The sequence below is a fragment of the Gobius niger genome (assembly GCF_951799975.1).
Source record: "Gobius niger genome assembly, chromosome: 9".
Classification (NCBI taxonomy): domain Eukaryota; kingdom Metazoa; phylum Chordata; class Actinopteri; order Gobiiformes; family Gobiidae; genus Gobius; species Gobius niger.
Window position 1 is genome coordinate 16,378,560 of NC_136860.1, and position 24,323 is coordinate 16,402,882.

Genomic DNA, 24,323 nt, shown 5'->3' on the forward strand with positions numbered 1-24,323 from the left:
TTCCGAAAGCTGGTGAGCAACCTTGATTATGGTGAGTAATTAGCCTATTTGGAAAGAGATTTGTTCCGAACAATGGACGTATTGAACCAGCACTATTCACGCTCAAGGAATGAGATTTATCCACAGTTGAAGAGGGATTGAGGGATTCACAATTACTTTGTACTGTAGACTAATAGTATTATAGCATAGAAACCAGCTTAATGTTTGATCATGCTAAGGTTTATATGGAGTGTTTATATTTATGTTCATATTTATTACAACTTCAATTAAAAAATAAATGGATTTGACTGACATTGCAATTTATGTACAACGTTTCATATTAGGGCTGCAGCTAACGATTATTTTGATAATCGATTTATCTACCGATTATTTTCACGATTAATCGATTCATCGCTTGGCTGTGAAAGGTGCATGGAAATTGTATTTTTCAATTTTTTTGACCACATAAAGCTAAAGTGGCGGCGCTTGAGGACATGTTGATGGAGTAAACTTAAAGTAAACATTTGTAGGAGGCTCTTTGTGCTAATTCTGATTTTTGATTGGACGAGGCAAAGACAGATATTTATGAAATTTACAATGTACAAAACACTGCAGACCCTCACTTTAAAAATAAAGTAGGTTTTCATCCAAAATACATAATTGTCATGTCATTTTTGCTCTATTTTAGTCTGTGTTCACTAGAAAACGATTAATCGATTACTGAAATAGTTGACAACTATTTTAGTAATCGATTAGTTGTTTCAGCCCTATTTCATATTATTATTATTTTTCCTATCAACTTATTTGCTCTATGGCAGTGGGTATGTTTTTCCGATAGCAGTTAGCATTTAGCCATAGCAGTTAGCATTTAGCCATCAAACATCCCAAATGATGAAAGATCCAGATGTTTGCCCACATTGAGGTGAGGTCAAAGCTTAGTTAGAAATCCTTCATGAATGTGCAGATCTTTTGAGATTTTACTTCAGACAAGAATTAGCCTTTAAAAGTGGCCTCGGAGCTAAAGGCTAAATCGTATTAGGTTGAGTTTCTGCTTTTTGCGGGGTCAGAAACACATCCTGCGGCCACTGCACATCATCTTATAGTATGTTAACGATAGAGAAACTGCAGAAAAGATAGAAATGCCATGAAACGGACATGTCCTACCTCTCTATATGTAAATATAGGGAGATCACCATTCATTTGCATGGGGATGGAACGCTCAGCTAAACCTGGTCCGGACGTACACATTTGAAGGAACAGGCTCATTTCTGTTATTTCTATGGCTACGCACACCAGTTTTTCGACCGAAACTCACAGTATTACACTATGGTTAAAAGAATTGATCCCGCACCGTACAGAGTTTGCTGGAGGTTGTACAGTAATATTCATTAGTCTCATTAATGTCCTATGAATTATGAGCTGCTGGGAGGTATCATCAACACTGCATGACTTTTACATGACTGTATCAGTGAAGTGAGCGATTGCCGTGAGTTCACAGTTCGGGTCAGCTCACACCATTGTGCTATAAATAGACACACAGAGGATTAGCACTGGGATCAGGGATGAGCGGGAAACAGGTCTTGGACTGGGCTGAGGACCACCAGAGCTGAGCGGAGGAAGCTGAGGGAAGATGTGCCTCTTTTACACGGACTCCTTCAGGTGCTCGGACTGAAAGTGCCTGTTATTTAAATCAGGGCTCATTTGCATTTAGAACAAGCCGGTTCACTCGGGTTTGTTTAGCTCTAGGAAACACATCCTGGTCTTTGTCGGCCAGCAGCTTTATTACTTTTTGTGCAAACTTTCAATACAAAGAGAAAGCGGATAATTTAATCTTACCTGCCTGTGGTGGTGGAACTTTTTTTTGTTGTATTTTATCAGTACATCAGTTTTGTGACTGTGGGGCAGAAACATTCAAAGTTGTGCTGCAGAGCTTAAGACAGACAGAAAAGGTTGCTTTTATGTGTGGCTAACCCTAAGGCTGGAACATGGGCATCATTGAATCGATAAGTTAATATAGAGATACGAAAACAATACAAAAAAGTTCTCAACCAAAATGCATCTCACTCTTTTCAGCTAAGCAGAATTTCAAGAGTTTCGCTTTATACTTTATTGTAACTCTCAAGATAATGTCAATCAGAACAGTCCCAATAACAGACCCAAATTTATGAGTCTGTGTAAAGAGATTTTAGAAGCAACTTTAGTATTCATAGTGTCTGAAACGAGGCAAATTATTGACTATTAGGTGAGGTGAGGTGAGAGCGATTTGCTTTATAATACCCCATCTTTGCATCAAATTGTAGAAAAGCTCGGGCTGGGTGATATATTGATATTTAAGATATATCGATATAGTTTTAAATGACATATGGAATTAGACCATATCGCATATATCGATATAGTTCAAATTTAGGGTTAGTTCACCCTCCGAAAGGGTTTTCAGCTGCAATGGCAATATCGTGACCTCCCACAGAGCATCTCTGAAGCCGGATGCAGTTGACAGGCTGGTGTTTCTCGCACAAAATCTTTAAATGAAGGGGGACCTGCTTGTCTATATTCTATCAGCACAGCACTACTGTTGATCAAAGTAAAGAAAAGAACATGTTTATTGAGTTGACAGTCTTTTTCTTGTGCAACTGGTTGAGACTGTTCAGGTAAGCTATTAAGTTAACAAAAAGAAACAGGTAATCTCAAGCTCATGTTTAAAAAAGTCGATCTTAAACTATGCACTTTCTTTTGTTATCTCTCTCTCTATATATCTCTCTATATATACATGCTGCCCTAGTTTTATTTAAGATATTTCTTTATATAAATGTGAACCTTACAGAGCTTTGTTATACAGTGTTTATGTTTACATTTTATAGTGAGGTTTCAATAAAACTACTCATATTTGACTTTGACTTAACATTTCATTTCACAGCTCTCATCTTGCAGAAAAAATATCGGGGTATACGTCGTATATCGATATTCTACCTGAATACTGTATATCGGGATATGACTTTTGGTCCATATCACCCAGCCCTAAGAAAAGCAAAACAAAACTGTGAACATATACAGTTGTTTTGGGCTAGGCTTATGCTGAGTGATTTTCACTTTCTCACTTTGACTCAATACTGACAAACCTTGACCAGATTAGTTAATTGAATTACTGTCATCCAGTGACAACAGGGCAATAGTTCACACACTCATAGACAGGTGTAAAGGCTTTGGGCTTCAGTATGGTGGCGACCAGTTATGTGTCTGGAAAAGCCAGAGAGCCAGCACTACTGTCCAAATACAAAGCACAGAATAAATATTAAAACATGTTGCACCATAGGTGGCATATTGCTGCCTTACTGTATTTTTAGATCAATCTTCAAAACAGCTGGGCCACACACATTTCCTGAATATTGCTTCTGTTTCATTTTTGTTATTTTTCTGTCAAAACAGCAACTAGAACGCTAAAACCCAGAAGTTAATCTCCATATTTCTACCCTCATGCTTCTCATGTTTGGAATAAAGCGAACCCTAAGAGGTGGTGTTGTTTTGGGATGAGCTCTGGCGCAGCAGCTTGCATAATGTGAAGGTGTTCCTGCTCTCTGTGGAGACACTGGAATGAGATCATACGTCTGGGCTCCGCTGTGCCGCTATCGACTCCATCGCATTTATCACTGCCAGACGTGTTACCAAAACAGGAAAGACGACAGCGCTGCACGGAAAAAGAGAGTCGCTTCTCACGTACGTTGCAACTGGGACTTTACGTCAGAACATCAACATACACCGCATGCATGTAAATGTAGAACCCAACAGTCACACAGGAATGAATCTTTAGGAATGAATTTGGTAACTCTACAGTGCCTAAAAATTTCTTCTGCATTTGATCCATGTCAACCAGAGCGACCTGTCGAGAACAGAGGGCGATCGCAGTGCTGCACCCGGGGACCCACCTCCAGATCTCAAGCCGGGAGACTGGGATTACCTCGCTGGAAGTTTTATGCTTTTGTGCATGTTTTGGACTGATACCCTATCTACTAAGCGAGCGTGCATGCTTCTCTTTCGGGTCGACACCTGCTGCAGCTACACCGTCCTTCCTTTCTTTTCTTTTTGTCACCTTTCCTTTTGTTTAGTTTATCTTACCCCCGGGCACCCTCCACAGTCGTTACTCATTACAGAATGCACCAACAGCACATTTAAATCTCGCTTTTGCCATTTTCACTGACACGGTGTTCAGCCAAGGCAATTGTTCGGTTGTATCTCTTTTTTTTCTAGCATCCTCTCTCCAACCTTGAGCCAGGTTTTGACAGTGGAAATCGGAACACAGACAGGAAACTCACTCAGTCAAACAGACTTATACCACGTTAAGGTTTTGCAATTCCATGCTGTCACTTCCTTCAATTGGCTATATTAAGCTATTGCCGATGCCACAGCTGCCCTCTGACCACTTAAACTCACACACTCAAACACACACAACACACACACACTACACAACTGTATTCAGCAGCACTGCATTGAGTTTCTTCCAATTAAAAGCACTTCTTCTTTAATATGAATCGCTAAAATTGTCACCAGGGAAGTTCGGGGACTCGCGTCCTTCCCTAATGAGGATCAAATAGTGGAAGTTAACGGACATGGAACTAAAAAGTTTTTTGTTGGACTGCTTTGTGAGTGCCGCAGTTGCAAAAACAAGCGAAGCATTTCTGCAGAAGTTGCCCTGTCTTGTATAATTGCTCTAAAAATCATAAACGTTTCAACTCTGTGTCTGCATTTCAGTCCGATTTTGTACCTTTTTTGGCCGCTCTGTGAACCTCCCTCACTGTTGCCATGGCGACATAAAGTGCCACTAGTTACGACACAGGTTACTTTCAGAGCTGGACTGAGTTATCAAAAATGGGTGGAGGAAGACGACGAAGATGATGAAACAATGGGAAACATGCATGTATTGATGATGGGATGTTGTTTTGCCTGCATTAGCAAAGACGTCAGAGGACCTTTCATAGGAGAGAACAGTAAACATTGAAATATTCACGAGCATGACTCGAGAGAACGTAAGTGTGGCCCGTAAACCATTACATTGCATCATGTACTTGAACACCACTATCACAATATTGAAAATTATAAATAAAATGTGAAACACGTATGACACCCCAGGCTATTCTTACTGATCCAAAGTTTTCCGTGCCAACATCTGTTACTGTAACACGTGCGTCATGAATAGCTGGAGACGCTCGGTCAAACTGAAACCCGCCACTTCCACATTTGGTTGAGGCGGGACTGTGAGAATAGATTGTTTTTTTCTTCTTCTATAATTTGCTCATGCCGAAACTCAGATATGGGACAGGGGTCAATTTAACTATGGGACAGTGACCGTAAAGCTCTCTGAAAGTTGTGAAACATACTCATAAACTCATCCTTGTGAAGCACGTTGGATGCCTTAAGGCCTGATTAAGTGTTTGCAAAATAGAGAGTGCGTGCTTAAGTAGGGCATAAAGCAGGTGCAGTTGAGATTTTTGCCTTTCATAAACGCTAAAAAGCCACAGAGCAAACTGACTTATAGGCCTATATAAGATTTGCATCACTGATAAACAGTTTCTAATGATCAGTCGCAACACGCTATAAAATGGCATGTGCTCATTACTTGCACATTTACAGCTGGCTTAGTAAATGTAGCCCTTAATGTCTTCTCAGTGGCCAACAATCATCATCATCATCTGTATGGTTTGGAAAATACCATTACTTTTACCTAATTTACTTTGGGTAGAGAGTTTAAACGTGTCAGTCTTTGTCCTAAAGATTTGATGAATGTGTTGATATTAGAGTATTTGGAAATCATATTAGAAGCCCAGATGCAGCAGACCATATTATTTGAACCCTAACTTTATTTAATTTAACATGGGCACATTCAAATGCTTCATCAACATACACCCAGGCTGATGTGTGGTGATGTTATAGTGAGTGTTATTCTGAAGCGCATCTCCATCTGGCATGACTGCATACAGCAGAGAAACACTGAAAAAAGAAACCCTCGCTGTGCCACTTAACCTACTTGACCAGAGACACCAAGGTAGAGAGTAATGAGGGGGCTACACAGGATAAAGGCAGGCCGGTGGAGCGAGGCACTGGGATAAAGGCAGACAGTAGGACAGAGCGGCTCTGGGATTACAGGGTCTCTAGACACACAGATGATACAATGACTTGCTGGTTAGCTGACTTTTGTATAAATGATTGTGATATGTCAAAGTATCTTGGAAAGAACCTACTGACAATTGTAAAGTATAAACAAACTACTCCATTTGTTCCTAAAGATATTTTAAAGGTGCATTATGGAACTTTTTATGTGGGGAAAAAAACAAAACAAAAGGGAAAAAAAAATATATATATATATTTGCTATATATATTGTGCTTAATAACATGTTGCCTTCACTTTTGATCACAATGGCCTCTACAGCGCTTCAGGATCAATTGTTTTGTAGGGCTTCTTGTAGGTTTTCTGGATGGAATACTGTATTTGCGTAATACTGAAAGGGGGTTCATCAGAGGTGGAAACCTACGAGAAACTCCAAAAACAATTAATCCTGGAATTAATCATAGAGGACTCTATAATGGAAAGTAAACTTGGTCACTAGAAGGTCAAATACACACTAATAAAAGCTTTGCTGGGTTTTTTTTTACATTAAAGTTCCATAATGCACTTTTAAGGACAGAGAAGCTGAAATTGTGAAGTGAAAATGAAAACATTGAGTAGTTCTCAACTGGTGGGTTGGGACAAAAAGTGAGCCATGGAAGTGTTTCAGGGGTTGTGGACCTTTGAATGGGCAAATGAGTAAAAACACCACGAGTGCTGAATTGTTTTGATAGTGACCAAAGCTTGAAAAACAGAAATCACTGTATAGTACAGTATGATCAGTTCAAATTGGATCATGTTTTTTGCTATATTGGTCATATGGGTCAACCAAGGGGTCCATTTTTGCATCAACAGTCAGTTACCCACCTGGTCGCAGATGAGCTCCCACTTCTTCTCGTTGTCGTACTGCCGCAGAAGCCTGGCTTTGTCTGGAGGGAGGTTCATGGAGTTCTGCAAGAGATGAGGATTTTGAAGTTAACGACCTTTATCTGATCACACGGGTCAAATTGACTGACTCCAACGGGACAGCATCTATTAATCTACAGTAGACACCAAGTCACCATGCAAAGAGATAGGCGTGCTGCGAGATTGAGCCCGTCAGTTGAACTTGAAACCTACCACATCTGCCAAGAATAAGTAGAACCCAAGTACATGTTGGGCAGCGAGGCCACTAATTAGAAAAAGACCAAAATATCCGCCATGTGAAGTGCTGCAGAGAGCTGAAAGAGGGGAGTTATTAAAGAGCCGTGCGCTGGGGCGCTGAGGCAGAAAGACGAGGCTTGTTGAGAACCACATGACAAGTATGACCATGTTGCAATAAAGCGAACATCAAGAGGAATCTACAGCCACAGTCCCAGCCAGCTGAGGATATAAAGTTGAAAAATTCAGAGGATTGCGGGGGATTAGAGGCTATCCCAGCAGCTTTGGGCATGAGGTGGGGCACACTTATGCCTTTGAATGTAGTGTTTTCATTTCATTTCATTTATTCGTTTATTTGAATGGGACAATGCATTTCAATGAATAGACAACTAGTGCTGTAAAAATGCCGGATTTAGCTCAGAGTTAATTTACATCTGCGAGGCGTACAAAAGCTTTGCAACCAACTTAATTGTTTTATCCACTCCACAGTCTTTTGTAGAGTTGCATAATCAAGCCCTAACTTTTGGATTAATGCGTGGATGGTGCTTTCTTCTGTGCCAATTCATCATAGTAAAAGAAGAGTAGCTAATTTGATAACTCAGAGGAATTGCTTCGAGATAACCCAGAAGCTAAACAAATTCTGCAACCACTATTATCCTGGGACATATTCAATGTATATCTCTGGACCAGAACGTCGGTGACTGAAATACACAAGTGACATGACCACAGGACCGAAAACATGGGGGGGGGGAATTCTCATCCAATTTGTTTCATTTCATGGGAAGTGCTTTTGTTGAACTAATCTGACCCATGTGGAGGCTCCATCTGAAAATAAAACGTGTTGCTCAACTTTTGCATGATGCGGCTTTTTCCACTTCTTTTTTTATCAGCATCTGGTCCACAGTTCACCTAACATTTGGCTATTTTTACAGTATACGAATCATTCACCACACCCAAAAGAGAATTAGCTCAGACTTGAAACAATTAAACAGCATGCAACATAAAGCAAAAGCCCATGTTATGTCAGCAGAAAAATCCCCGACAATGACCATGTTCTTCAGGCAACTTTCACTAAAGAAAAGACATGGGTTCGGAAAATGTTCAAACCGCCTTTAATTACTTGTATATCAGAATGAACATTTCCTGAACTCGCTGCATTTGGACAACTTCCGCAAATGAAGCCAAAAAAAAAAAAAAAAGGCCTCAGATAGGATGTTTCCAGGGCATTAGAGAAGACAAAAGCGAAAGTGTACTGGCTCCTTCATTGGACTAATAGGTCATCGATCAGTGTGTGCTCAGAGGCTGGTTTTTCTCGTCCGGAGTTTCCAGCCGTGGAAGATGGATGACACAAACAGCTAACTCCGGGATTACAGTCAGACACAAGAGCAGTCTGAGGTTTTGGGCCTAAAAACTATTATCCAATTTCATTTCGAATAGTGGCTCTGAGGAGTAAAATCAATGTGATGACGGAGATGGTGCGGTGGTTTGGAGCAAGCTCATTCATAGACGGCCTAATGTGGAGTCCTCAAGGGAATAGACTGGATTAATTACGAAAAGACGCATGACCAATGTGCAGTCTGAGGCTTATCGCGACACAGGGCAACACTTTGCATGGTTAGAAATGTAAATACATTATTTATGGGCTGCTGATTTTAAAGTAGTCTGCTGTTCTATATTAAAAGTCATTGCAAACTTAAAATGTGGCAGCAATTGAATTTATAGTCAATTCTAATCATGTTTTCATGGTTTAGCATATTGAGCTAGGGTTGAACCGTATTTTCAGGATTATAAATCGCACTTTTTTCATAGTTTGGCTGGGTGTGCAATTTATACTCAGGTGCGACTTGTATATCAAAATATATACTTTCACATGTTTGTTTTTTCACATTGACAGACGCAAGAGGGCGCTCTGGGCTTGTGTACCAGTATCTGCTACTCCTGTACCACTGAAGACTTAAAAACTTCAACTGCAATGAAGAAAACAAAAAAAGCTAATCGTGGGCTAAAAGCTAGATGGCCACAGCTAGCGTGACGAGTTCGCAAATGAGAGCGAGAACGACGTGCTGCCGGGAGAGGCTTGTCAGTGGTACAGTTACGCCTCTATGTCGAGGTAGTTGCCAGGGCTGGTGCGACTTATACTCCAGAGTGACTTATAGTCCTGAAAATACAGTAGTTAACCATAAACTGTTCAGTCAAAGTCATTCCTATCCTAGCTTAGCATGTTTTTGTGTGCACTGCTCCCTCAGAAAGCAGGAAATGGAGTTAGTATTCCGGGAAAAAACACTACCAGTAACTAAAACCATAACGGGGCTGTTGACTCAGTCTGGCTGCTAACCATCTGATTTCAAGTTTGAAATTGCCCTCAACCTGCAGGAGACCATCTCATTACACATCAGGAAAACCACGGAAAGGTAAACAGACCAGACCTTGCTACACTATTCCGAGACTTTATGCTGTGTTATATTTAGAAATGGAGGGATCTGTTGATGCTGATGATGGAGCGGGCGCTCACTGAGAGGCTGTGGATTTCCTCTCTGCTGCCGTCGCTAAACCAAATCAGCGAACCACTTCTTTTTAGCCTCGTGTCTTTGCGCCAGCGCTAATGAGCTGTGACAGGCACTCGGCTAGCCAGGTCGCGTTACCATCGCCCGGCAAGCGGCTGTGTTATTAATGGGGTGCTTCTGCCGGACTTCGAGGACAAACTGCACTTTGGACAAATCCTGCTGTAATTAAGGGTTTATGCAAAGATTACAGTAAAAATGTTGCACACTCGAACCATGCGATATAATGATCTGATATGAACTTTCACTGAACCACGGCTAAATAAATGTTCTTCCATTTCCTCTGCTATAGCCATCACGGCCTGCAGACATTATGTCAATTTGGCCTCCAAAAGCCAAACAGCACATTGTTGAGTTTGTAATATGAATCTTCCCATAGAGGAAAATGTGTATTATGTGATAAAACACTACTGTAAGAGTAATGTGTGCAAGGGAAGAGTTTCAACAACACTTTGCGAATAGGAACTATGAGAACCTCATGCGAAATGGACATTTAGGGGGGAAATATTGAGTTTATAGGACAATGTGACCAATCATTTCTATCAGATGTGGAGCTTGAGGGACCTTGCTGCCAAACTGACATTTTCAGTCCAGAGCAGCTGTCCCACATCTGCACACGCTGAGTATTAGCTTGAAGGAAGTCATCTTGGACAAATCACTTGGGCTATCTATAATTGACTTCGCATACAAGCCCAAAATTGGGACGCTGTTGTTATATAGACACTCACGCACAGTACAATTTAATTTATAAAGCAGATCATGGTTTTATGTGAACCATAACTCCAGTATTTAAGTGTGTGCAGAATGCTAGCACGTGGCTAATATTGCTAAAATAAAATCCAATATTTATGTATTTTCTAAAATTGGACGCAGGTTTTACAATCTCAAAACTGCAATATTATCCGTTATTACTGCTATGCTTAAAAATGTCAAACAATTAGATAAGTGTTAGAAAACAATATATTTTACCATGCTACGGCAACTACCGTGATATTTTTGTATCCACTTGTTGGTTTAATAAAATAAATGCCAGAGCCAGCAGAGACTGTCTTAGCGCTTGTGTCCTCTCATTAGAAAAGTTGACTCATATTAAAGCAGTAAAAATAGTGCTGTGGCCTCGATGCGAGCGGCCACCCAGCACCTTCCAGGAGGTCTGCGGAAATACGGCCTTCACGGCAGCTGAGAGCAAAGCAAACAGAGCTCTCACACACTGCCCACAGAGCAGAGGGGGGGAGGGAGCTTCACATGGCACTGCCGCTGGATCAAGATGCTCTGACGGGTACAAACAGAGAAACTGAGGGAGGAGTGGTCAAGGAACTTAAATCCATTGTATAAGAGTAATCGTTGAGATGTCAAGTCAAGAGTCAAGGACCAAACCAACAGACTTTGATAAATAAGAACAAAACAAAAATGCTTCTTTATTGTATATTTTGGTGTTATTTGTTATCTGTGTTTTAGTTTCTGCAGAGGCCATGATAGACTGCTGAGATCAGGGGTGTACAAACTAAGGCTACATGATCATGAATCCTTATTACTGCGTTACACATTGTCTCCAGTCGGTTAGACTACTGTAACGCCCTGCTCACTGGCCTTCCCAAACAAGCTGTTAGACAACTGCAGTACATACAGAACGCTGCTGCTCGAGACCTGGCCAGAACCAGGAAATACGACCATATTAGCCCAGTGCTCCGGACTCTGCACTGGCTTCCGGTTGCTCAGAGAATAGACTTTAAAATAGCTCTGCTTGTGTACAAGTCTCTCCATGGTCGGGCACCAAAGTATATAGCATGTTACAGCTGTATGAAGCAACTCGGACCCTGAGAACTTCAGGAAGGGGTCTCAGGGTGGTTCCGAGAGTCCCAACTAAAAACGGTGAGGCTTTCAGTTTCATGCAGCAAAGGTCTGGAATAGTCTCCATGACGACTTGAGACAGGCCTCAACTCTGACAATCTTTAAGTCCAGGCTGAAAGCACACACATATTTACTGTTGCCTATATTTTAACGAATAATGGGTTTGATTTGTTTATATTGTTTTCATTGCATTTTAGTGTTTGTGTGAGGCACATTGAGTTGTCTCTGACATGAAATGTCCGGTATAAATAAACTTGCCTTGCCTTATCAAAAATCTACAAGGCCTTCCGTCTGACTCAGCCCTGTTTTTTGCAGTTTTCTTTACATTTTTGTGTAAATTTAATGAATCATGTTGTTATTAGTGATCGAATATTGCAGGTTTTTACTCATATCGTGTAGCCTTGGACCAACCTATTGACATTATATCTGTCTCATTGTCTATTCCACCAATTTAATCAAATCAGCTCTTTTTGTGAAGCCCTGAGAGGCGACTGCTGTTGTTACAGCTCTACAAAAACAATTGGAACTGAATTGAATAATGGGAATCAAATCCGTCAGAATAAGCCCAAATCAGAGGCTACATCTGTAATATAAATACTGTCTTACAATGTTACTCTTCAATTTTCATTGCAAAACATCAACTGTTGAAGAAACTTTGCCTAAATAGCAAATTTTGACAGCATTGTTTCACAAATTGTGTTGCTTGCATGATGAAAACCTCCATTGCAGCAAAAACATCTGGAAAATATGTTGTCAAATATGGCTTGACATTATTTCTGCCTGTTATGAGACTTGTTAGCCTATAGCAGATCATTTGAACAATCCCATCTTTCTTCACATCCGCTGGGAGAGATGTGTCCTTGGGGGCTCGGCAGTGATCCGGAGACACACCTACGCACTCTTCCTCCTCATTTCCCTGCTAATGCACCGCAACACAAAGTAACTCTCCTCCACCGTCATTAATAATCTCACTAATCAATACAATTATTACAGTCCTTGTAAACAAAAAGCATGGGATAATGAGATGACTTCTAGCTTGGCACAAACACACGATTTGCATCACTCAAAGTAAATGTTCCAACCTCTTATTTTATTGCCGCAGCTTCGAGACATCCCACTGTTTCTAAATGAGAGGCAGCAACCGCAGCAACAAGCCACAACAAGCGAAACGCTGACAAAATGAAATGCTATCGACGACTAGTCATAACAAATATTTTACTATTACTCCATATTGTGCAAACACAAATGGGTTCACGCTGTTCAGGACGCAGCCATAGATCACTGCAACGCCTTTTTTTACATTATTTTAGGACACGTTTTGTTCTTTAGTATAACAATGTAGGACCTGTTCAAGTTATTTGTATTCAAAAATAAATTGTGGAGTAGCAGATGGGAGTAGTACTACAACGTGCAGTGTGGAGTGCATTCATCTCTGTTTACATAAGTGAACAAGGGAGTTGGCTCAAATAGTTGGCTCAGCTTTTAGTTAAGGTGGTGAAATAAGACATAGCTTTAACTATGTAACATAATTTCACATTTCTCTCAAATCATAAAGCTCCTGGACGAGGTTAAGGGGCCTGTACCTGTTCTTTTTGTTTGTTTACAAACAGGAAAAGAGTGAGAGACATTAAAGCTTAGCCTATTGCTTATTATAACTTTCCTAACATACTTACATGAGCCTTACATGTTTCACAACTTTCGCCGTGAGGAAAGTAGAGCTTTACTTTCAAGGTAGAACTTGATAAAAATGCTTTATGATTAGATGCACAGATATTACTTTACAAATGTCTGCTTTGTGTATTTTTTATTCATTTGACCATTATTCAACCAGGAAAGTCCCACTGAAATTAAGAGTATCTTAAGTGGTAGGGGAAACCGGAGTACCTGAGGGAACCTACGCAGACACCGGGGAAACATACAAACTCCACACAGAAAACTCCAGGTGGGAACCTTCTATGAAGCACAAGCGCTAACCGCTGCGCCACCGTGCCACCCATCCCATTCCTCATTCCGCTACTACACAGGTAAAATCAGGTCAAGGTCTTTAAAAATGTGCAATGTGAACTGAATCTTGATTAACAACAGAAATGGTACATCTAACTGCAATTGCAAAACAGGTGGAAAAGTCCCAATAAGAAATGTCCCCAAAACAGAAATGCAACGTCACACATAACATCACACTTTTTTAGTTCCATGAACAATCTGTAGCTCCAACCTCAATCTGTCAGACATTAGCCCAGATTAGAGTCATGCCATGCCGACACAGTGTAATGGAGAAAGCCCTGATCAGCCCTGTGGCATGTGCCGAGGGGGGGGGGGGTGGTCCTCTACTCATTATCCCAGCGTGTGGCCATAATCCCCTGCAGCGAGTGGGGGCCCAGGTGTCCCCTGTCTGTCCTCAGATTAGCTTTGTAATCCCCGGGACACCCCCTTCCAACCCAGCAGCCCCCTCTCCGCCTCTGCAGTGCTGTTTATGTTTGGAGAGCTGTGCACCAAATGCCCAGCTCCAATGTTTGGGCCTGACCTCCGGTTTTTACCCCACGGACGGCAGCATTCCAGGCATTCTTCTTACCGGCGCTGGAAACGGACACTGCGGTTATCGGGGATGTGCTGAAGAAACGGGTAGATGATGTTGCAGTAAAAAAAAAAGCAGTCTAATACCTTTATTATTAGCCAAATTAGACGGTGACAGTGTTTTGTCAACCAATCACAGCCTGCTAGCTTTTCCTTTCTACCATACTACCATAATAGGCTTTACAATTGCATGCATTAATATTTATTCACTCTACACTCCATGGTGCATCACATACATGTCACACAACATATCCACACATAGGCAAGATAAAATACCTGGATCGAGGACAGCATCAGTCAGGATTCTAACCACTGACCTTCAAATCCATGGATTCCTTGGCCACTCTCACCCAAATCGCTCAAGCTATTCAAGAACTCTCTCTCTCTTCTGTCATCTTTCCATTTTAACATTGCCGCAGTCGAACCATCAACCTCTTATTTGCATCGCTGTGTAATGTTTTTGATAAAAGGGTTGTACCCAACTGTGTGTCAGTTGTTTTGAAAAAAAATTCACAACAAAGTCACAAAGCTCATCCTCATGTTTTCCTGCAATGACCAGAATTCCCTGAGCCGTACATGCTGCCTGACATAAATAATTCAAAACCAATGTGGAAACAACGGGGGTACCTACAGAACACAGAAGAGATCAAACTTTAATCACATCTTTCTGAAATATTAACACCTCGCCGGCCGCACACCTAGCCTGTCCTGTCTCTCCATCTGATCCAGTGGACTTAAAGGCACTGACCTATACAATCCTTTTACATGACACGACTTGACTTGAACACTGACTTCTTGCAAACACTATATGAGACTGGTTTGCAGCAGCAGGAAGATTTCCAAATACAACATGGGATACATGAACAACACTGAGGAGTCCCAGCCGGGGCCAGATGTTGGGTTGCGAAAGTGTCTGGACAAAGGTGGGGCTCATACTTGCAGCAAAAGCGGAATATAAATCACCAAAGTTGTTTGTGGGACGCGTAAACACGGGGCAGTGACTTATAGAGTGAAATCATCGGTTTACTGTTTTAACCTCTTTCTGGATTGTTTGTACGAAAGCGCATATAGAAACAATGGTATACAGTGTGTTCTGGAAGTATTCATAACCCTCTATCTATTCCCATGTTTTATGTTATAGTCTGATTGTTTTTGGATCACCGTAAGAAAAGTAGCACAACTGTGATTGAGAGAAATGGAATGGATCTGCAGTTTTCAAATATCTATGTCACTATAACATTTTTGCTTGTCTTTTTGTATATTTTTGACAACTTTTAAAGTGAATAGCAGGGGAATCACTGATCATCGATGAAATATAAATAATTAAAGCCACACTGCGGAACATTACAGTCAATGATACTTTGTCACAAGAGGAACTTGTCTCTAACTCTTTACACAAATAAACATGCCAGTGATATCAAACCCACTCCTATGCTCAGAAAATAAAGTTATACAGTAGTAAGGGGACTGCAACATTTCCAATGTTATCCTTCACCCAGCAAGTTGCAAGTCTAAGTAAGCCTGCTCACAGTAAATACATGTTTTTAGATTTTCTTGTGCTTTAACCAATAATATACATCTATATAAAATAGTATACATATAATTAAATTAATCCTTGGGTGTTGATTCCTATTTATTGGTTGAAATGTTACGCAGTACGGCTTTAAAAGAGGTCTGATAAATGTCTGAACCCACCATACACTTAAACTTTATGCATCCATCCTATATATAAGGACTAGACATCACGTGGCCATATGGGATGTTTCTCTGGTCATGGTTAGAGTAATGTAAGGGTATTAGCCAAGTCACACTCAAGTTATTTGTGTTATGCAATGAAGCGTCTCCAGTGAAGGCCACAATTGAATCCTTAAAATAGTGTTGGTTTGATTAGATAACATTGAGAACGGCACACAATGTCTATAAAGGCCTGGGGATAATATTGAAATTGGATAGGAGAGAGGAATGTTGCACGTTCTGGCTTACTGTAAAACATGTGCAATAATAAGAGGTATATGTTTTATCATATTGAGAAAACATAACATACTGCTTCAGGGTAGGCGAAGGTTTCTTGGGATTTAGAAGTTCTACACTCTAATATCCAATGTATGGTAGCTGCATTTGAAAGTGGAGATGTTGCGGCGTAAACCGCATTGTACCCGCTCAGCAGCTGCGAAGTGTGCGGCCGTGAGGCCTGTTGCTTTGATGCAGGCCGTATCAAACTTAGTCAAAGAGCATGAAAACACACTGAAACGCAGTAACAAGTCCCATTCTGCAGCACAGATGTTCACTACAGCAAGTCAACAAAGCAGTTTCTATGACAACCTCAAAAGTACAGTCTTAAAAATAGATAGAGAATAAATAGAATAACATCATTTAGATTTGTAAAAACGACTCATATTGACCTTCTTTCTCTTTATTATTGATAACACAGTGTTTGCCAAAATAATGAATCAAATTTTAATCATGTCACCGGCAAGCTGTTTTACCAATGCCAATATTCGCACAGCATAACCCACCAAAACTGCTCAAGGTCTATTTTCCTTTCTTTTTTTTCATCTGCTAATATGTCGCACTGACACATGAAGGCTATTGTGGACTTTGCGATAAGCCTTACTTCCACAGATTCTTGTTTATTCATAACAAAATAACCCACTCAGCATTTTGGCCTTGTGATGCGTCTTTCCAACAGCCAGCTGCTGCTTTGGACCCCGGACAGCCTTGCCCTAATGCACTTCTCCACGGAACTGGGACTCTGCCCCGCTTTTGTGCACTTTTTGGAGCGGGTTGAGCTGGACAGGCCTAGCAACAGGCTGTGGAGCTAACATAAAACACAAGCGGTCTGGCCTTGTGCAGGACCCATCAGCTCACACCTGCTCGTTACCCTGACCACAGACCACTGGAACAGACGCCTGCCATAGATGAATACCAACTCACTTCAATTACACTCTTTAAGGAGAGAGGATGGGTGACAACTATAAATTACAACAGCCAAATGGCTAATTTCATTGTGAGTTGTTAGCTAACCGGTCATTTCTACTGCTATTTAGGTGGCAAAAGTGAAAGTTGGGCACGTCAGTCACAAAAGGCTTTATTCTCACTCTCATATCTTCACTTATGCTTGCCAAATAAGGAATTAAATAAAAGAAGGGACATTGTATTTTCATGAGAACTAGCTGCTGCTGTGGCTGGCAAAGTCTTTTTGGATCTTCACAATTGAGCCCCGTTATCAGGTGGGAGGGGTGAACTCCTTTGAAAGACTGGATCTGATTTCCGCTAGCGTTTGGTCGTGACGTATGTAATGCGTCCGACTGAGTGAAGCAGCTATCATAACTCTATCATAACTCTTGGGGGCATTTCTTGCTATTCCAAGGCTTTAATTTTAATTTCTGGATATTTGGGAACCAATCCAGAACGGATTGAAGAGCTTCCTTTACTTTCGTATCCGCCGCCATTACCAAACTACAACCAGCAAATGCTACAAGCCCCGCCTCCCCCGCTCGCTGAATGGTTGGTTGAAATTCAACCGATGTAACACGGCCACTGAGATCAGACCCAGACATACATGTAGGGAAATTATAATTGACCAGAGTTTACTTATGGCCAGGCTACATCAGCACCAAAACAAGGCTAAAATGCAAGTAAACAAGGAAACAAAGACTGAACAAAGACTGAACCTGCACATCGATCTCAATAAGATGGAAAACGCAAGTTAGTTTGCAATATACTTTGGTTTCTTGCAATACGAATATCGCAAAACCTAATCATGCGATGCAAAAGCTTTTGTGATATGGCGCAGCCCTGTTTCTAACATCCCATTCTTTCACATGGATGAGTAAGTTTCACAACTTTCAGGGAGCAATACTGTCTTGGTATTGTCAACAATAACAACTAGCTAAGTTTTTTTGATTGATGAAAATACATTATGATTAGATACACGGCGCACAAAGATCTTGTTTTGCTTTTTTCAGTGTGTCATTTTCTACGAAGGCTTGTTTTTACAACATACTGACGGACAAAATAACATCAGGGCCATCAACTTTTTTTAATATTCTGAATGCTTTATTGTGTTGTTATGTTTTTAACCTTTTCAAATGCTAATGTTTTCCATTTACTTAACTTTATCAGATCCAGTCCCGCTTTTGTGGTTATTATTATTAAGCACGATGTCAACTCTCTAGTGAGTCAATTTAGCACTCAGGACAGTCAGGGAAAAGTGAACAGGTTCCCACAACCTCCTGTCTTCTTTCGCTCTTGAGAAAAAACTGCAGCTCTTTCTGTAATAGTATGGAATCCAGTAAAACACAGCATTAATCTCAAGGAGAAAACTACAGCGCAGCAGCGTAAACAAATCAATAAGCCAGCACTCAAGCAAGGATTATGATTGTTGTTGCTTGGGAACATAGTCAGAAACGCACAGGATGAGAAGGGAACTGCCTTATTATTGAGTGTATCCCTTGGCCTGGGCAGTTTACACCACCCACGGGTTTCTGTAGCAACCAAACCTTCAAATGTGCTCATGTCAAACCAAGCAGCGACGAACAATACTGACTGAATCCCCAGCAGTCTCGACTCAGCGGAGCTTGTACACAGCCGATAGAGACCTGTTCCCACATAATCAGCGGCCCCTCTGCCAGACAGGAAGAGATGCCTCTGGGGTTCGCTGCAGGACTTTGAGCTATAGGCATTATCGCTTAACCCCACAGCAGAGTCACACTGGCCGTTCCATGTCTCCCCAAGCATTTCTGTCAGAGCTAATTGGTGGGTATCCCGGGGGTGGGTGGCAGTGATTCGAGCGTGCCCGGGCACTCACACTGACTTTGGAGGGGTTGGAGGGTGGAAGGGAGGGAAGGGGTTCGGACTGGGTCTCGTGCCAGCCTATTGGTGGAATGAAAGGCGGCTCTGTTCGTTGGTGGGACGGCTGCACGGGACAGGGCCACGTTTCGCCCTCCGCTGCTTGGACAATGCACATTGTTTCGACTGTTAATGAAGAAGAGTGTGCGGAGTTAAGAGAGCACGGGTAGAGACGTCCTGAGATACACAGGGAGTGATGGGAGAGAGGTGTCAGTACGTGCTGACAATGGAGGGCAAAATGGTATTGTTCATTGTTAGGGTTGAAAATGCGAGGGAAAGCATCACGGCCTTGTTTTCATATTAGTGAGAACTCGCAACTACTGTACATAACAAGCTGCGGTGTTTCTTCTCTTTTATTTTACTTTACTTTATAACATGTTTCAGTGCGTAATTCTCCTGGTTAAGTGGCTACGTCACAAGTGCTGTCATAAAATGCTGAAACAAAGATGAATTCAGAAGGGAACCTAATGTGTTTGGCTACCAGTAGTGAAATTGAAGCATCATTTCCTCTGTGGAGACGAGTTGGTGATGTCCAGCACCCAGCGAGGTCCAAGCAGATGACAGTCTACCCTCAGTAAAGATGCATCTTTTTGTGAGGTATTGCCATGACATACAATGCTCATATGTTGTGGAGCTACACGTGACGCACTGTGGCATGTTATAGAAACCCTCGCAAGAAGCTACTACAATGCAAAGATTCTCCATACTTTGCTGCATAGAGCTGGTGATGTAATAATAAAACATAAGCTCACTGGAGAAAAATGACATTCCCTGGCCATCTTGTCGTGTCACAATGATGGATAGAAGTAGCAAACTTTGAAAGAACATATTTTGAGAGCTAAAAACTGCCATTTTGAGCATTTATTGTTAAAAGTGTAATACCACACCGGGGGTGCAGTCCTCTCTTTGTTGGAGAAAGCAAAGACAAAAGAGAGATGTCACAGAGCTGAGATGGATTGAAATGACCTGGGGCAGCTCTGTCATGGGAAATCAATAAAATGCAAATATATAGTAAATGCACAAAAGTTGCATATAAGCACGTCGAGTGACATCACACGCACACATGCCGACTGGGGGCAAAATTAAAGAGCAGCCCTTCGCACTTCATTGCAAATTAGCCGGCTTTTGTCAAAGGACTGAGCTAAATATAATCCAATCAATGTGGTCAAAACAAATGCCGCTGTAGGCTACACAAACAAATGAAGGAAGGAGAGAGTAGAATAAAGTTTTAGTAATTTCAATCAGATTAAACACAAAGAAAGCAGCAGCGATTAGGAGGACACTGAAAGACTGTCCCATGTCCCATTTGTTCACTTCAAGTTATTGTTTGTTTGTTTATTTTTGTCGGGACAGCGCATGTTAATGAACATATATGAGACTCATGCATGCACGTGTATTGTACATGTTTTGAGTGGTAGGGGAAACCAGAGTACCTGGAGGAAACCTACACAGACACGGGGAGAACATGCAAACACTAAAAGGCCCGGTCCAGATGGGAATCGAACCAGGGACCTTCTGACTGTGAAGCCCGAGCGTTAACCGTTGTGCTACCGTGCCGCCTGAGGCTATAGAAAATCAATATCTGGTCCACACGCACAGACAGAGTTGTGTCATCAAGTGGCATGCGCCGACATCGTGTCTGCTCAGCCAAGTAGCTGTTCCCATGCTGAACAAGTGGGAAATACTGAGGACAGTCCAGCCACACCAGGCTTTAGAAAAGAGCACTTTCTAAACAGTAAACAGTAAACACAGATTGTTACAGTTTCAAGTTAGACCCCTTTATAAAAATTTCAATGAAACATCAGCGCTCACTTGACTAGAGTGCAGGTTTGTCAGAATGATAAATTAGGCGTTGCTTAAACATAGCAGCTCCTCACATTAATCTGGGAAGTAGATTTCAAGTGCTGTGTCTTTGGGAGGGCAACTAGTCTGAAGCCCCTCGGCAGCCTTTTAACCAAAGAGGCTTATATGTAATCTGGGTGACTGTCTATGGAGAAGAGCAGCTACAACAAACGCTAAGCCTATAGTTCCCATATGGCATTTACACAACTACTGCTTTTATCCATGTAGATATGTAGTCGTAATAGCGCTGAGGTTTTGCCTGGCTCTTTTATGGCTCTATGATCACCTCATGATATCAGCATGTGAGGAGATCACATTGTATTGACAGATTTTTTTCATGAGGGAATAACATTAGGTCACAGTTGAAAGCTCAAAAAAGTCACTTTAGTATAATACCGTCCCTTTAATTTGAAGCTTGCCCCTGTGCTTAGCTGAGTCAGACATGAGGTGCTGCATTCTTGTTGCACGGAGTCATTTTTGCTGCGGTTCGTATAGGGCGGCGCATACAGCGCGTGTGACTCGCCGCCGGAGATTGATGGGGGCTATTTCTCATGCTTTCAGTCACTGCGCACTTAGAGACAAAACTGCCATTCGTAGACATCCCTCTCGTCTTGCCCTCTCACACTGGGCGTTTGATTGATTGGCCAATAAAGAGGAGAAAAATTGATCTAGGGGGATGTTCATATGAGCAGATCGGCACACTGGATAAACATGTTTTCGTTTTGCAATGCACACGACGTGTCAGCTACTATAGTAACCTCAACACAGAAGCAGATGTTCAATTATGCTTCTAAAACTGGGACTCAAAGAGCAAATGGATGGTGACAGTCAAGGACATAACTATGCTGTTTTTCAGATAGAACTCATTAAGCATTTCCAAAGGACTTCTACGTACTTTTGAAGTGGCACATAAAAAGAACAGAAAAGTACAAGAAGATTCTACACACGCAGACACTACAGCTTAAGTTGAAAAGTACAAGCTTTAAGCAGCCTGTGAACACTTTATTGCTTCATATTCCACTTCTTTTGTTCATTGTTTATTATTTTCCAATCACATGCTCGATGTGTAAGGTTTTATTATGTGTTATTGAGCTGGTGTAATTCCCTTGTGGATCAATATAGTTTGTCAAAGTCTACAACACAGCACATCAGCCCACAACCCCGAATACAAAGATATATTTTTACAATTATGTCTAATCCCAAGGCTTTATTGCAAACGTAGTAATCTATGTTTGCTTAAGTGTGATGATTCTCCAGTCACTTCTTGAAACAACTGATCCAAGCACGCCACACTCCAAAGCCAAGGTCACATGGTGTGAATTAGCCTCTTTTATCGCGGCCAAGGCCTTGCATTACAATTAGCCCGAGTCTATTTCAAAGATCAGCCCTTGGCCCTTGGGACTCATGAGACACAGACTTCAATGGGAGCTTTTCATTTAGCAGAAAATGCCTACTCAGCCGCCATTGAACCAGTTTTTTCTTTTTATTATTCCAGAAGTGATATTAGATGCCTCCATAGCTAGACTGCAGAATAAAAGGTGAATTGTACTTGGTCTTGTGTTAAATCTCCTCATAGGATAAGATAAGAATAACACAATGATATAGTGTACAGTTGGATATGGGAGGTACAGCGAGGCCGCGCTCAGCATGACCCCCTTAGGACAGACATTCCTGTCCCTGATAGGACTTTCGAAGGTTGCGATTAGTGTGTGTAGAAGATAGCCTTCCACAGTACAAGTCCAAATCCAAACACTTATCCTCCCAGTCTCCGTTGAACACTAAAGGGAAACCATAGCCTAACCATGAGCAATGCCGCTCAAGAAGTGACTTCCTGCTTCGATCCAGAATGCCAAAATAAAAGCACACAGCTCGTCTCATTGATTAGTTCAGCAGGAACTTGCAACATAACAAGAATATAATTAAATACACACATTTTAAGTGTTTTGTCAGAAAGAAAGTTTAACTAATGAACTGCTGTACTAATGAGTAAGATGGTACTTTTATTTTGCTGTGCTGTATTGAAACCGGAAGTCATTTCTTGGACGCCGTTGTTATGATTTGAAGTTATGCACAAAGTCAATTAGGTTATGGTTAGGCTATGGTTTCCCTTTAGTCAATTGACATATAATTGCTGAATGATAATAATATGATAAGCCAAATCTCCTTTATTTTTTTAAATGTCCCATGCAGAACATTGCACAACAATAACAGACTTAGAGCTGTACAACATTTTATTACTTGATCATTTTTATTAGACTTATATCAGTCCGATGAAGCATTGTAGCCGCTAAAGGTGACAGTCACACTCCATGAGTCAATGCAATTGTAACAGTGAAGCTGTGTGAATACTTACATCTCTTTAATGGTGTGCTATAAACTGTAGTGAGGTCATTATCTGAGCGACCCAGTCCCACTCACACGTTCAATCAATAAAGCCGGCAGCGATCTGACACATGACGCTTTCAACAGCAGTAAATAACACTAAACACTGTGATTATGGCACTAAACTCTGCTAATGCTGCGGGGCTTCCATCCCGCCAAGAGCTGGATGCAGGGCTGGCAGCAGCAAGGGATGATGGGAAGGGAGAGTTCGCCTGACATGCAACACAGACAGACTTTTCTACCAGCATGTCAAGCCAATTACTGAAACTGAGACTGGGGCATTTAGCTAGCAGGCTGCTATAAGTTTTACTGCTTAGATTAAATGATAGCTATTATTGAAACTGTTATATGGTAGGAATAAAGTACTGCATTCACTGAACTCTCACACTGGTTTGTTGTCTGTACTTACAGTAGGTAAATTAGTAAGTGACTTTGTTTCTATCCAATTAACAAAAGTGTGTAGAGCAGGTGTCACAGACCATTTTCCTCCCGTGAGTCGTATAACATGGACAGATCATGACCAAAATAATATTTTAAGACAAGAAGAATGAAAATATTTCACTATGTTTTCTTTTGTTTGTTCAAAGTGTTACACTCCACCATTGTTGCTTGAGGACTTTATAAGTGGGTTTGGCAAGAGTGTCGCCAATTTGACTCATCAAACCCACGCAGAAAAGTCGGGAGTTATTTGGAAAGGGTTGGAGTGCTACTGCCAGCTACTCAGATACAGGTTGGACAAAAAGTCACGGAAACGGCAGAATAGAGACTGAAGACAACTGTAAATTCAAGCCTCTTTTGTTTGACAGTCATTAAGATTAACTTGCTGAAAACAAATAGTTTTCAATGTCTCTCTCCACTTCATATACAATTTGTCAAAGGCGTGAGGCAATGCTGGCGATAAGTGAGAAGCAGGTGATCCTCCTCCATGGCGCAGGCGTGATTAGACAAGACGCTCTCATCTAAATCCCTCAATGACGTGACGTCAACGATCACTACCTCACAGCCACTCAGAACCGCAACAGCGTTTTTGAGGCATTCATCAGAGTGGG

General features: G+C 41.4%; 1 protein-coding gene across 10 annotated transcripts in view; it reads right to left on the minus strand.

Moving 5' to 3' along the window:
* Positions 1 to 24,323, minus strand: part of fmnl2a (formin-like 2a) — a 63,772-nt gene that overhangs the window by 36,714 nt on the left and 2,735 nt on the right. For all 10 annotated transcript variants that reach the window (XM_079562849.1, XM_079562852.1, XM_079562846.1 and 7 more), the window contains exon 2: positions 6,941 to 7,024. In XM_079562849.1, coding sequence (XP_079418975.1) covers positions 6,941 to 7,024 — 84 coding nt within the window. The remainder of the gene's footprint in view (positions 1 to 6,940; positions 7,025 to 24,323) is intronic.